The following is a 16,341-nucleotide window of genomic DNA, read 5'->3' on the forward strand; positions in this document are numbered from 1 at the left end:
CCAGAGCTAAATGTCTGAGGATGATACATGTATGGTGACTACACTCATCACTTAACTATCACTGAGTGATACTACAGAAACTGACACTGAAACCTGGAGCTAATTTTTAAATACACTAATTATATAAGTAGCTGACATAAAAAAAAAAAATCACTCTTAAAGAGCAAGAAAAAAAAAAAGAATGAAACATTTTGATGGATTTTTTTTCTTACCTTAAGTTCATAAAATATTCATTAACACTCATACCTACCTCCCAGTGCCCATTACTAATGCCAAAAGATGTAAATACATTTGCATAACTTAGACACACTATAATTCATACAGAGGATAGTAAGTAGAAATAAAATAGTGTAATACCTTTACTTTTACCTATTGATTTGATGAAATGGTTCCATGAAGAAAGGGTTTCCATACAAAGAGAATAAAGAGGAGAGAAACAACAATAAGAATTATGAATATATGCAAATGTACTACTCTTTGAAAATTAAACAAGATAAGAAAGAATAAATCAGGGTCTGAGAACAAATGGAGATACAATCCGTACGTGTTGACAAATCTGCCTTCTTTTAAACGCAATACATGCAAGGAAACTGGAAAGGCCATGCTCACTTTAAAATGCTGCACAGCGAGGAGGTATAATGACTGCAGGTAAAAGAAGCATCGATTCTGTGGAACACTCTACTCAGCATTCTACAAGCCAGGAGCCAAAGATGTCTGCATGTTCCAAGCTGCCATGCATGGGTGAAAAATGGACTTTTTGGTACGCTAAGTTAAGCTGAATCTCCTCCTTCAGATATTAATTTTTAATGGTTCTTGGTTTTTCTTTGCTATAACTACCCTTGGAAGTGCATGTGCTGATAAATGAATGCAAACTTTCAATCACAGGTCCTTACGTCTCATTTATTTTCAGATATTACAGTGCAAAGAATGAACAGAAAACAAAGAAGCCAAAGGACCACACCGAAAATCAAACCAACAAATAAAGGGGAGAAGGAACACATGAAGAAAAAAAGTGAACAAAGGTTATGTACTGAATTTGCAGCCAGACAATTCGCAAGCATTTTCCCATCCTTTGCAGTGATGGTTTAAAAGCAGCTACGAAACAAGAAAACACTGAAAGCGGAGTGGAAAAGGAACAGAGCCCATACCTTGGTCGCCCATCATCAGGTGCGCCAGACCTTGAAGGGAAACAAGAGCACAGTCAGCAATAAACAAGGGAGCACGGGGAGGCAGGGTTGTCGCGGTGACAAAAATGGTCAGTGACAGACATCTGGCTTCCTATGAGACATGTCTGCACCACAGAGGCAAGTCCAACGCATTCGTTCAACCCCCGGTTGGAATGCTTTGGGGCAAAGAGCTGGAGACCATGGCTTAAACACGGCACACGCTGCGCGGTGGATTTCTTGCGAATCCGTTGGAACATTCAAGAGCACAGAGCCTGACTCAAATCCAGCCAGTCCCTTCCACTGCATCTGCCCCTCGCGCCCTTGCACGAGACTGTTTCGGACACCGCCTCCGTCGGGCTTGCCACTCTTCCGGTGATGAAATTTTATTTTTAAAAACCCAAAGGAATACCTGAAACATGGGCTGGGTCTGATCTTTTTCCCCTCATCAAAAAATGAGAAGTTTCGTAATTAAATGAAAAAAAAAAAAATCCTTAGTCACACTGAAAGGGTAATGCAGAATGTCTCCTTGTCTGACACATGTGGCAACTGACTAAGCTTGTTCAGATACAAAAAAGATCCGTAGGCATGCGGTTTTAACATTCGAAATTACTACAGAATAATGTTTTTAAGAAACAGTGGATCAGCTTTAAATAGGCTCAAGTAATTTTCCATGGAGAACAAAACTGTTTATCATTTTACTTAAACATAACTTAGATGCTAAACTATGAGTTAAATGCAAGTGAGTATATATTATATATACATATATACACACATATATGAAACAATTTCATCAAGGAAATTTCCTGAAAGAATATTGAATTTCTTTTGTTTATTTAAATTATTTATTATCTTCTACTTGACAAATAACTACAGATTGAAGATCACTCCTTTTCTATAGAATACTACTAATGTCCTCTTAAAAAGTTATTTTACTATCCAAGTAGATACTTTTTACTGAAAGGCATAATTCCTAGTTTTTATTCTAAATTCAGAAATAAAGCTACTCTTCAATCCATGAATATTTCAAAAATATGGGAAAATGTCAGAGCAATATAGTATGCATATAATTTTTACAAAATTTGCATTTCATGTCCTAGTGTTATTTCAAATATATTTGAGACTTTCAGATATATAACATTTTACATTACTTCAATAAGTATTAAAATAATCAGTGTCTTTCCTTAAAATTCTACAGATATTTAAACATTCCTAAGGGCAGATACAATTACAAATTACCATATAATCACAATATAAAATTATTAAACATAGTAGTTTAAGGTTCCTGTCATCCTTCCTCTTTTTGTATTTTCTAAGTGATTCTAACAAAAAAAAATATAATCGCACAAGCAGATTGAAATGTTTATGATTTGTTGGCGGTTCATGACACTTCATATGCCTAGGAATAGTGGCTTATCTGTCCAAGTGATAGAATTTTTCATTTAATTCACTTTTAAAACTACCATACATATTTACTAATAACAGTTTATAACGTTAATCAGGGAGTTAACTCTGTATCAGATCTAACTTTTACAAGATATATTAGACATCTCTAATGGTTCTTAACACCACCGTGGTAAGGATGGAAATGAATACATTTCCAAAGCATTTGCACTCCTCATGCTAGATTTCCTACTTCTAAGGGATCGAGACTATATTACCAAAGTCAAGATATAAACAGGGATGTTAAAACGATGACTGAATAAACTTTATTACAATAGTTATGGGCCTCCCCTCTGAAAATCGTGTCAACATTTCTCATGGGATGATTGCGTGTAAAAAGAGAGGCATTCCTGCTTATTAGGTTGGTTTTAAAGCCCGTTGGGATGTGACTGGATTTAGAGAGAAAAGAATAAAAACATGAAACTTTTAACAGATGATTAAGGAAATGAAAAAGAAGTTAAAAAGATAACTTAAAAAAACTTTCAATCTTAATTAGCATGCACTATATAAATGAGACTGATTTTGAAAAATGTCAGACCTACAGGGCAGTATCATCTTCATTAAGTGCATACTCACATGCTATTAAAATTATAGTCTAGAAAAGCAGAAGCCTTAAGCAGAGCCAACAATGGGGAAATAATCATTGATGATTTCTTTTGAAGTTTTAATCTATTACTTAAACAATGAAACACATGTTCGGCAACCAAGCAACTATACTGGACACGAGTGAGTCACAAACAACATGCTGAAACTTGCTTCTGATCAACTTTATGTCACCATGAACTGTTCTTTATTGGAAACATCAAATCTTAGTAACTTTACTATTTATCTGTAACCTTCAATGAGGACTTTTGTTCTAAAAAATCTGTCATTCTGTACAAGTGTATATTATTTTTACAGAATGATTTTACTTCAAAATATTGCAGCAAAATGAAATATGCTAAATGTTTGCTTCTGACATGCAGATATTGGTAAATTGTTTAGGCAAAACAGTTAATACTATAATTATATGATTTGATAGAACACCATCTTCCATTCCACAATTATTTGTTCTACCTAGTTCTGCATTTTTATCATACCTAACACATTTAATTTCTTTAAAAATACAATGTTGAAATATGTTTAGCTTGTTGGATTCTGTAGGAAAAAGTGTATAGCTTTGTCAAAATGTCTTGAGAGATAATTTTTGAAAAAACTTGAGTAAGTATTGTCATTTTATTTAACAGACACAGAGTATTACAAATATACTTACCACCAGTCACGGTAGAGTGCTGTGTGCTTTCACTTCCACTGGCCAATGGCTTATTTTTTAATCTAAATATATGCCTCTTACTTACAGTCAGTACTTTACTCTGTGTTTTTATACATCAAATCATTTAAAACTAAACCAATGGGCTTGAGATGATATAATGCTAAACAATTCCAAAAGAAAAAAAAATCACTTTGATCAAGAAAAAAAAAATGGAGAAAGGATCATGCACTGTGTTCTGAACTGCAAATAAAGACTTTTCTCACTTACAATTAAAGTAAGGGGATTGTCTTATTTTTCCATATAGAACACTGCAATAGGTATTCTGGGTTCGCAGGGGGTGCTGAAATCCACCGAGGACTGGAATTAAGGCGGGAGGAGTTTCACACACTTGGGGCGGCGGGGGGGAGACACGCGTGTTCTATATGGAAAGTGACACAGCCCAGGAATAAACAAACGCTCCGACAGATTCAACTTACCGTCTGAATCTGAGATGTACTCACTCTGTTAATGCTAAGAAATAAAAGGCAAATGAGAGCTGGGATAAAAAGTAAAAAGCACCCACCTTCCACATTGTTGTCTTCTGAAAGCACATGACAAGGGGGAGAGAAAAGGGAAAACATTCATTAAGCAGCATGCAGACTGGACCTTGCCTCTGCATGTCTTCCTCATGCAAGGCGCCAACACACATGCACGGCTCCACCGCTACGTCCGAAGGGGAAGACGACCCTGCGAGCGGTCCCCTCCCACCCGCAGCGTGTCACAGTGTGAGCTAAATTGCAGTGACACGGGTATGTCCTGAGAAGGGGCTTTCAGGCCTTTCACGGTCCTCCATACAGCAAGCATTCTTACATGCTGCTGGCAAGGTTTCTCTAGGCAATACTTTTTAAAGCTGTTTTTATACCACTCTTAAAGATTCTATTTCTGAATTCTGATTTGGACTTGGAATGAAAGAAAAATATACATGAAGTTTCGCTTAAAGATACTCCAGTTCTACTAAATATGCAGTCGATTTTCTACCTTTCTTCAATGAAACACAACGTAAATACGCAAAAGTCTACAACTTGTTTGACTTACTTATAGTGTTCATCTTTATTGCAAATGATGATAGTTTATTGTAATTATTAAAATGCTAACTTTTAAAATGTTAAGTAGAAAATGTAGTCATTACAAGAAAAGTCCGTTTTGGAATGTCCATTAGGCAAAATTTATCAAGATTTATTCACTTTTACTTCTGTTTAGAGTGTGAATATGAACAGAGCTAAGATAATTACAATATTTGGTAAACTTTCCCTTATATTTCCATATATTTGTATAATATTTACATATTTTATCTATTTATTTAAATACATTTCCATATATATATATATATAATCAGATTTATATGTACTGCCTACAAATAATCAATGTAGTTGAATGGTATTTAAACTATTATTAGTATGTCCTACACAATTCAAGAACTATTAGAGATACAGGCCTTGGCATCCAGGTAGGAAATGTAAGGGAAGCTGTTTTATGGGACTAGGGTGAGAGAAAGGCTTCAGTATAATCACAATTTTTCAATAATAAAGTATATCCATGTTTAAATTCCTAGTCTTCTTAAATTTCATTTAATTGGCTATACTTTTTTAAGTGGTCATTTGATCAAAAGTGTTTATAAAGAACAAAACAATAGCAACTGTAAAAATAAGAAAAACACAACTATAAATGAATCATTTCATAAGGTTTGAGGAATATTTTTAATGGCTAAAGTTATTAATAAATTAAAAATAATTAATTTTGTTTAAATCATATCAGCTGGAAACTGAGATGTCAACACAGGCACATTTATTCATGTGGTCCTAATATATAATAGAACATAGCTGGGGATAAATGTGAACAATCACATCTATACAAAATACTTGGTTGGCCAGAGTTGATTTTAAAAGAATTTTTTTAAATGATTGCAGTATTTTGTATGAGATAGTCGTTTACTGTGTGGGTTTGGTTTCCAATCTACCAAATAAGGAATTAGACTGAATCTGTTTCTTTTCAATGATAACTCAGACATAACATGGACACAAATATTAAAGTATTATTTTATCAATTTTTATGGGAAATCATACAAAGATCTAGATGCTTTCCATATTTAAGATACACTTTGGTTTTATACTGTCCTTTGAAATTCTATTCTGCATTTAAGATGATTATTTTTAATAAGATTATTTAATGTGTAGAGTAATAACAAAATCAGGGAATTTAAAAGAGAGTCAAGTGCCCAGAAGGTCTATCAATTATTATAGCACTATTTAATTTCTGCAAACAAAAAACTGGCAAATATGGCTCTGAGTAGTACAATCCCAGAAAGAGGTTTTGGTAACTTGCTACATGAAAGTCTAATAGGAAAAGAAAAATGAAAACCAAACCAACCACATACAACAGGCCTGGGCTTGACACCAACTTTTAAAATGTGCTAAGTAGGATATCGGGGAAAGAAGCTGTACTCATAAAATCAAGATCATTGATCTGCTCCCCGAAAGTAAATTCTCATTTTGCTGTTAACTAAAGGCACAGGGCCACGGCTGGTGCCATTGCCTCTACCCTGTCTTCCAGCATTTTTGTGAGATTTTATTTATAAGGGAACCAGGATGACTCATGGGGCTCTTTCTATGCAAATCTAAGTCATGCCCAACAAGTAAACAAATCCTGACTTGACCAAGTCCAGAAAAATGGTCTGTATCAGAAGAACTGGAGTTTTAAAAAAAATCAAAGTACTAGAGTAAAAGAAAGGGTAATATATTAACTCCTATTGTTAAAAAAAATAATAAAACTGGCGTGGAACAGGCTTGCCTAGAGTTTGCATATATTTTCTGATTCAGTCATAGGATAAGAAAAATTCTCTTTACTTGTTTCATTCTCTTCAATCCTGTTAGTATCCTTTTGTTGGTTTTAGTCAATTTAAAATCTGTTAACCTGAAGATGATCCCCTATTATTTCAGAATTTGGCTGTCGTTATAAATGATGGTGGCTCTAATGTTTACAACAACTCTCCAGATATTTTTCCCTTTCTCTTTGGCTTTGGAATTAAACAAAGAATATCCAGTTTTAAAGAATCATCTTTCTGATCACTTCAACTTTTGCTTTCTCCGTGGATCCTTAGACAATCAAGTACTTGGGTTATTTTAGCAGCAGCACAGAGAGGTGGAAACTGGTACGCCACGAGGTAAAGAGAAAGCCGCGTGCTGTGCTCCGGCTGTAATGCAGAAAGCAGTCCACCAGGCCTTCCCTGCAGACACTGTCAATTTAGGGAACAGCTCCCGGTTTGCAGAAACCCTGGCTTCTTAATTCTGCTCGCCTAACCCTGCTGTGTACATGAAGCGAGTCTCTTAATAATCAACTTTACTATGGTGACCATGCCACCTCAACAGAGCACGCTCCTTTTCTTTCCTTTCGATTGTGAAACTAATGAATACAAAACCAGAAGGGAAGATACCTTACATTTTATTTTTCTTTCAGGTAAGACATGCTTCCTTCACAAAGATGGGAGTTAGGCACCAGAGCATCAGTCACGTTACGAATGCTGGAGATGAGGAAGGGAGCTGCGGACTGTTACATTGTCAGCTCCCAAATTACTTCAAAGGAGCATCTCCACAAAAATGTTTCCTTTCGCCCTCAGTCTATAAGAAAGCAAGGATGGTTCTTTATCATGTCAGCTCTTTGGACATAATCTTAATTACATCTGTAGGAATGAGTAAGAAAACAAATGTGCTTGTTTCAATATAAAGAAATTCAGAAATGCCATCACGACCAGTGGGTAAATTAAAATTTGAAATAAAATATCACAAATAACTCCTTCTTGTATAATCGGTGTTTAGGTTTAGCTATATGAAAAGGTTCACCTAAATGTACAAGTGGTAGTCAACTTATATGCAATATCTTACATTTAAAAAAATGGCCAGATGGAGTTTGTCGCCACTCGGGCTTTTCGTCTCCTGTGGTTTCCTTCCTTCTCTGCTAGTTGCCCGTGACTGGCTCCCCTCATTTCCTTTGGCTCCCCCTCTCCTCCAACGACAGTGCCACTACAGCAGGTGGCTTCCCACCGACCCATGCCCTCCGAGGAGGGTGCGGAGCCGCAAAGCGGGTGGCGGGCCAGGCAGCCGAGGGCGCGGGCAAGGTGCGGCCCCCCTCCCGGGCGGGGCTGCCAGCTTCTGGCCTGGCCGCTCCCGCCCGTCTCCGCTGCCCTCACTTTAGGGATGAACTGCCGGCGGGAAGAGCGTGGCTCCCAGGGAGACACACGGTGGGGCTGTGTTTTATTTTTCTTTTGGTGTCAGCAGTGAAAGTCTTTAGAAAAACTCAACAGTCTAGGCAGGCGTCGAGGACGGGGGACGGGGGACCACAGGCTGCGGGTCTGCAGGGCGGCGGCTGGAGGGAGGGAAAGGCGGGCAGAGCCAGAGGGGGTCCGCCGGGAGAGGGCACAGCGGTGCCCACGGAGGGCCAAGGGGCCAAGGAGGCGGGGCAGCAACCCGGGGGCTGGCTGCAGAGACGCTTTTCCACAGGTGGCCTCGGAAATGTAACCTCAGTCTCTACATTGCACTCCCGGGGCCTGCTGCAGCCGGGGCCTCCGGGCAGCGCAGAGCCCAGCGCAGTGGCCTCCTCTGCCCAGGGGCGAAAGGCGCGGGGGTCGCTCCGCACCAGCCGGCAGGGGAGGTGCTCCCGGCGCCACGCGGGAAGGAAAAACATTTCCCTACGCACATCACGGGCGAGGTCTCGCTCCACTTTCGGTCCAGGGCTAGGATTCAAGCGTGTTATAGAATTAACGAGTCCTGCGCGAAGTGCTCTGAGAAGCTGACGTTGCCTTACGGTGTTGTTTCCGCGGGGAACGTGGTGAGGGTTTCAAATTGCTTATTCAAAGGACTTTTGGAACAATACTTTCATAAGCTGCAGGCTGCCCGTGTGTCTGCGTCACACAGGTGCCAGTTGTGTTACAAACAAGTCTGTGGTATTCGATTCAAAATGCTCCGTCTTGTTCATGGAGACAAGGAGGGAGGAAAGAAAGGCGGGCGGCTAGTTATACGGCCGCTTCTTCGTGCTTTAGCTGCTCAGTGGACTGACGGAATTTAACAGGTATTAGCCGACATATTAAAATTAAATGGCTCGCATAAACTATATTCTATACAATATCAAACTTCCTTTTTATGAGGAACTATTATGAAGATTTTTCTTTGCTTTTGTAGCCTCAATTCTTTCCTACACCTAATTTGAGAGGCTACATGATATATTCATTCAACAGCTGGACTTAGGACCACTGCATTCAACATTGACATAAAAACTGTGACAAGCACCGCCTACATTGTGTGTGCTCATGTCACTTTTTTCTCAAGAAGTTTCCTTAAAATTTATTTTTTAGAGAGAGAAAGGGAGGGAGAAGAGAAACATTGATGTGAGAGTGCAACATCGATTGGCTGCCTCCCACATGCCCCCTCCTAGGGATCACGCCCCAAACTGGGCACCTGCCCAGACCAGGAATCAAACCAGGAATCAGCCTTTCAGTGCACAGGATGGTGCCCAACTAACTGGGCCACACTGGCCAGGGCCCATGTCTTTATTGTTTCATTGCTTTCTGAGGAGTAAACATTCCCTTACATGAAACTGACCGGAAACCTCGAGCGCGCTGTTCCCACGCCCGTTCCCGCCCGTGCTCCATCACTGCCACGCAACTCTCCAAAGAAAGTTGATTCGGTTGAGCAGAGCTCTTTCCCTCAGAGTGTGAAGTCATCACACTTTAGGAAGCAGATCAGGAAAGCTCTTGAACGGACGCTGGGAGAATAAATTTAAGTCCAGCCCGGCCTATCTACCCAGCCTGCCACCCCTCCTACTGGTTAGGTGAACGTGCCGGTACTCAGATGAGGCTTTCCTTACGGGAAAAGTGAGGAGGACACATTCCTTGCCTGTGTTTTACCAAACAGAATATTCCACAGTGTGTCCTAGATTCTCCAATGTTAAGATGTAAATAAAGTGGGTGAAATTCTGTTCAAGGACACAAATAGCCCTTCATTTGAGAGAACTAACATATGCTAGATTTATAGGTGTGTATTTTTTCAGAAATCATTTTATTGCAGACAGTTTTCCTAAACTTTCAAATATTTCTGATTTTACCCATCTATATTCAGAATCTCAGATCCGTCCAAAATAAACTTACTTAATTGTTCTGAAAAAAAAAAAAAAAAGAGAACATTTTACCATTAAATTAAGGGGACAGGGCATCAAAATATGACTAAGTAAACCATATTGTCAAAAAAGACCTAAATTTAGAGCTTAACAAATTAAATTTGTATTACTGAATAAAAAATGGTTCATAGCATGTAAAACTGACCTGCCAATTATATATATATAAAATTGAAATTTTATTTCAAAATAAAAACTGTTTCATATTAAATATTAAAGGATCTTTCAATTCTTCAGAGCTTTTAGTTTTTTTGTTTTCTTTAGTGTTTAAAACTAAAGATATTTACATATTTCTATAATTTAAAGTTAATTTAATTTTAAAGATTTATAGAAGTCACTAAAATCATTTAAAGGGAATGGACAGCTTTTGTCTGTTTTAAAGTATTTTTAGGTGTTATTGTTACTAAATACATTAGTTTGTAAAATTTCTAGGAATCTCTCAGGGTTGATTAAAATGTTACCATAATGAAGCAGCTAGTAATCTTTTTAAGTGTAGGATATTTCAAAAGAAGAAAGATTGTCATAAAGAATTCTTTGGCTTCTCCAAAGACTGAAATCATTTAGTCCAATACCACCTGAGGCTGAAACATATGAAATTACTATTTTCAATAACAGTTGGTCAAGTATCAATAACTTGATATGTTTAAATTTAATATTGCAAGTTGGTGGTTTTCCTAGAAACTGTGCTGTTCTTTGCCACCTAAATATAATGTAGGAATATCAAGTTAATCCAAAACATCACTTCATTCTTTAGAATAAATCACTGGAAAGCAAAATACAATCAGAGTGAATAAAACTTTCATAACAGGTTTCATAAAATGTTACACAGATCTCAAGTAACTTGTTCTAAAAGTTCAAGAGAAATTATAATTTTAAAAATATATATCAAGACTTGGGTAGTCTTGCCACTTTAAATTTACGTTCATGAACATTACCTTACATCATCTTTAGGTTGTCTCATCAGTTAACTCACTCTGATTTGGTAACTTGCCCAAGATACCCAAACAGAAACTAGAAGATTCAAGAGTGTATAGAAAGTGTTTTTAAGGCTTCTTGCCCAAGTCTGTGTAGAATTCAAATTTTAAAAAGAAAATTAACATGAAGGATTTGGACAATATAGGGCAAGGCTGAAGTGTCTACTAGGCTGTGCTATATTCCTGGAACAACTGTCAAAATAGGTTTACTATTATCACTTTTTTAAAGGTAACCTAATAAAGGAGTAAAAAGACTGCATATATGACCTCTTGATCCTGTTGCAAGAAGACAGATATATTTTAGGAAAATAGTTCTTTCTTAATTGCATTTATATGTTGATTCTATAAAGTTGAAGAAAAATTAATACTGTTTCGTTTCTTTTAGTGAAGAAAAAATACCCCAACACTCTTCTTCCTGCTAATATTACAATAATTTCCAAGGAAAAAAGTTTAGAAAACCTTGCCCTGCTTTAACATTAAAAAAGCAGGTTCAGGTTAGTAAATGTGTTTACCTATGGGCATTCTAACCACTAGAAATAAAAGGGAGAATTATTCCACAAATGTATTGCTCTCTTTAAAATTTAAAGGAAAGTGTTCATTTCATTCACAGCACATTAAATGTTGTTTCCCTTCTAAAATATCTGAAACAAAATGGCACTTTCATTACAAGTCAAATATTTGAAAGGTTAAGCAATATAATATGAATTTGTCACATAAAGTGTATTTGCCCTTTATTTTAGTTATAAAATGCAAATCTGATGAAAATATTGCTTTTATTCTTTTTACATAATTGCTGTATAGTGCGTCTCCTGGGAACTGAGCAGAAAGCTCTAATCTTTTAAAATCTGCATTAATAAATAGGTAGGAGGAAAAATTAAATATAATGTTCAACTCCTATTTTCTTTTTAAAATAAAAAGTTTTATGTTTTAGGCTAAGAACATAATAGTTTGTTCATAGGTACAACCAATTCAATATCTTTGAAGATTTCATATGTGTAAGCGTTTGGGCTGATGTCTGGTACTTAATTAGGCCCATATAAATGCAAGCCCATGCTGAAGAGGGAGCCATGAGCTTGAATAATCTCCCCTTTATCTGTTGTTTTACTGATCCATAAAATCAAATCACCACAAATACAAACTCTTAAAGTAGACTTATAATTCCCCATCTTACTTTTTCTGAAAATTCACTGCTTAAGAAAACATGCTGAAAGATAAAGAGAAACTTCTTTTTTTGACCCTTGTAAAGCATATAGAAATGGTTAACTTCATCATTCAAAGCAGTCCATTTTATTTTTAAAAATAGAATAACAGGAATATGACATAACTAATTACTTCTTGACATTTGTGTAAACTGGTTTCTGATTACAGAAAGCATGCATTCTTTTCCCCAAACACCTTACACACTGAAGATTTAAGTTTCAAAATAACCTCATCAAGTTATAGCTCATGGCATATTGCTTTAGAATTCATGGCCACATGATACTGTAACCACCTCAATTCATGAACTCCACCCTAAACATCAATACAAGCATGTGTCATCTCTTTGACACACACATGCACACACAACCATCCAGTACTTTCTTTCATGAACAAATTCAAACAAAATAGAAACAAAAACTGGGAAAGCACCCTAATAAGAATTTTGCTGACTTCATGTTAAAATGTCTTTGAGTAATTCAAATTCTGGGTAATTCCTACTCTTTTCATCGTATGTCCTCTCCCGTAAACCTCACAGATGCTGATGAGAAAATGTTAAATGTTTTGATTCTTGAGTAAATTAAATAAGCAATGCAATATAATTCTTATTCTTGTTTTCCCGCCACTTTTCTCAATATTCTCCATTAGGTCACTTAACATTGTCATAGACTTTACCTGTGAGTCTATGATAATTTTTTGTACAATAGTTTAATAAGAACAGCAGTTTTTAAAGGAGTAAAAAGTACCCTCCATCCTACCATCTCATACAATAAATTATCTTACATTATAATAAGTCAAAGATCTCCTTTCCTATCAAATAGGCTTCTTAGAGAGTAATACACTGTAGGAAAATAAACCAAATAGGCAAGTAAAAGGATCAACACTTCTGCACCACTGAAATACAGCAGCACAAGGAGAGAAAACAGGGGCAGCTCGAACATGCAGTCAACTCTACATGGCCAACATCCTGTTAAAAGGTGTTAGTACGTAACAAATGCACCACTGGGTAGGCAAATAAAAACTGAGAGCAGAAAAAATAACTCTGCACATGGAAGCATTAGTGAAATGGGAAAAGAAAAAGTGGTAAAAACATCTAGGAGATGAAATAATGGACTACAAAGTTTCACCTAATGGATGAGGTACACAATAAAAATTTAGAGTAGACCTGCTAAGTCTATTTGCAGTATTTAAAGAACACAGGCCTGCTCTTAAAATTAAACATTATAACTTTATTACAGAAAAGTGCTGTTTTTCATGATTGGTTGGTGACATCCAACCTCCACTTTTAAACAGTAACAAAAATGAGGCAATATAAGAATGGAAACAAAAATATATTTATATTGACAGCCTCAATACCTTAATGAGTAACAGTTAATCTAGATATCCCAGTGAGCTGTTGTCTGGTAAATAAATTGAGTATTGAAAAGGACAGATGATTTCCAAAGGGTAGTGAGGTCACTGGACATCTTAGACCAGCTCCCAGCATTAGAATTGTTTGAAAGAGATTATACAACATAACCAGATATTATCTCATTTCCAAAGAAGAAATTATATGTTGCAAAACCAGAATCAGAATCCTGACTCAATACAGTCACGCACTGACTGACTGTGTCTCCCGGAAGCCATGGAGTGACAGACCACTTCCCAATATAAATGGTATTAGCAGGTGGGCCTTTGAGAAGTAATTAGAATTTCAAGAGGTAATAAGAATAGGGCCCTCTTCCTGGTGCCCTTATTAAAGTCGTAAGAGAGCTTGCTTCCCCTCTGCTTTCCTCCAGGTGAAGAATCAAGAAGTCGGCAGTCTTGCCAGGCCGGCGTGGCCCAGCGGCTGAGCATCAACCTAGGACCCGGGAGATTGCGGTTCGATTCTCGGTCCGGACACACGCCCGGGTTGCGGGCTCGATCCCCAGCAAGGGGCGTGCGGGAGGCAGCGGATCAATGACTCTCTCATCATTGATGTTTCTATCTCCCTCTCCCTCTCCCTTCCTCTCTCTGAAATCAATACATATGTAGAAGAAGAAAAAGAAGAGTGGGGGGAGTCGGCAGTCTTCATCCTGGAAGAGGGCTCTCTCCTGAACCTGACCCTCCTCTAGGGCTGAGAGATGACTTTCTGGTTTTCACAGGCCCCCCATTTTACGGTTCTGTTATGCAGCCCGAACTAAGACAGTGCTATTTTAGATGTATTACTAGGTAAAACTCATCCGTACACAGCATAAATATGCCACAAAAACTTAATAGATTTCTGATATTATGACAACAATGAGGAACAAACTGGTTGTGCAGTAGCTGACTCTATGTGGACCGGCTAACGCCTCCCAACAATGTAGCCGTGGCCGCACCTGGTAGCCTAGAAAATGTGTACCTTCCAGCCCTCTGAAGTAAATTATGTTCAAAATGTGTCATGTGGGAAGTAATACTCAACCCACAGGGAAAATATAGTGGAAAAGGGTAGAAAAGTCACTATTTTTGGAAATACTGAATAGGTGGCTTCATCTCTTTCTTTTAAATTAGTATGTTTCTCTCAGAGTAGGATGGAAACTGTTCTGGATGGAGTCTCACTGAGACAATAGGCTTGATAATTTTAAATGGACCTATTAATATAAAATAATTCAATCCACTGTTTTAAAGTTTGTGAATATGTATGAAAATATTCATAAAGAGGAAAAATGACTTGAATGAATTGTCAGGGTCAACAAACACAGTGAATCTCTCAGAAACGACACATCCTGGGAGAATCTCAGCACCCTGCCCACAGGCAGCACCGAAATGTTCCATCTCACTGGCCCTGAAGGACTTGGACAGGACAAGGGGCCCGGAGCTGGGATCCTTCTAAGTTCTGCCACCAGAAACCAGGTTTAGGAATTAGATACATTGTTTTAAACATCACTTTCATTTCCTCACTTGCTGTTTAACTTCTTCCACAGAGAGGCTGGGGCTCATAGCAGTGAAAGACCATAAAACCACTTATTAAAAAATGACATTGTAAAGCATTTTTATGTATAGATCATACCTGTTTAATGATGTTAGCCATGGCATTATTATAACTAATGCTTCCTTATACAAACTGTAAGTTGCTTAAGAGCCTTTTTTAGTATTCTTCCTTTTTGAGCTACTAGCATGGTGTGTACATATAGAAGTTGCTTAATACATGTGTTTTAACAAGTAATTAATCTCCTGTCTTAACTTCCTGTATAGCTTCTATGAAACCAGAAATATGGAATGAGTATAAGTAAATTTGTTTTCAAAGGCAGAATTTACTTCCCACAATAAGCTGACTTTAGTTATTATATTATCACATCAGAAGTAACAAAATTTAACAACTGAAAACATTTTTTATTTGGGCAAAGTTATTTGAAGAATTTTAGTATTAGTTTCTATTGTAATATCATTCTGATGCACTTCAAGATTCATTAATTGAACATTTCCAAACTGTTTTCTACAGGGATTGTTGTTTCTCGGGTAGATCTGACAACGATGATGATGATGATGATGATGATGATGACAGTGATGCAGCTGAATTCAGCCATCACTTAAATTCACAAAACCACTTGTGTGATCTTATTTAATTATAACAGAGGCCATGGTTATTTAAGAAGAAAGTAACTTAAAATCCAATGAGGTGCAAATATATTTTGTTTACCACTTTATACACAATTCTTTGCACAGTGCCTGGTACATACTAAACACTCAATAAATATGAGGGAATAAATTTAAAAATGAATGACTAAATGGTAGAAATCAGGTCTCTGACCCCCAATTCTATGGAGATTTTGCAAATTTCTAATTAATCACAGGTATCCTAAGGACTTATCAACGTATTTGTAGGAAGGAAATTATTTTAAGTTAAAAGAAAACAGTAATTCAGCTAACCCCAAGTAAAATAATGGCTTTTTCTTATGGAGTTTCTTTTTAAAAAATCATCTCTTTGAAATACTAGCACTGTTTCCTGACTGTAATCTAATACTCCAAGACATATTTATGGAAAGATATCAATAGAAATAAATATTTTTAGTAAATTAAATGATTTTAATGAAATTATAAGAACCAAATTTTCCATAATTTTAATACATTTTATGATTTATTAATTATAATAAGATGTGTCAAGCTCACA

General features: G+C 36.9%; 1 protein-coding gene across 9 annotated transcripts in view; it reads right to left on the reverse strand.

Moving 5' to 3' along the window:
* NRXN1 (neurexin 1) overlaps positions 1-16,341 on the reverse strand; it is a 916,310-nt gene that overhangs the window by 815,744 nt on the left and 84,225 nt on the right. For 4 of the 9 annotated variants that reach the window (XM_087823550.1, XM_087823545.1, XM_087823544.1 and 1 more), the window contains exons 2-3: positions 4,421-4,438; positions 1,149-1,178 (exon numbers count right to left, since the gene is read on the reverse strand). The exons of 3 other annotated variants lie outside the window; for them this stretch is intronic. In XM_087823550.1, the coding sequence (XP_087679676.1) occupies positions 1,149-1,178; positions 4,421-4,438 (48 nt within the window). The remainder of the gene's footprint in view (positions 1-1,148; positions 1,179-4,420; positions 4,439-16,341) is intronic. 2 more of the 9 variants (XM_087823548.1, XM_087823543.1) reach the window with 1 other exon arrangement.

Source organism: Miniopterus natalensis, chromosome 13 (genome assembly GCF_054644295.1).
Source record: "Miniopterus natalensis isolate mMinNat1 chromosome 13, mMinNat1.hap1, whole genome shotgun sequence".
Taxonomy (NCBI): Eukaryota; Metazoa; Chordata; class Mammalia; order Chiroptera; family Miniopteridae; genus Miniopterus; species Miniopterus natalensis.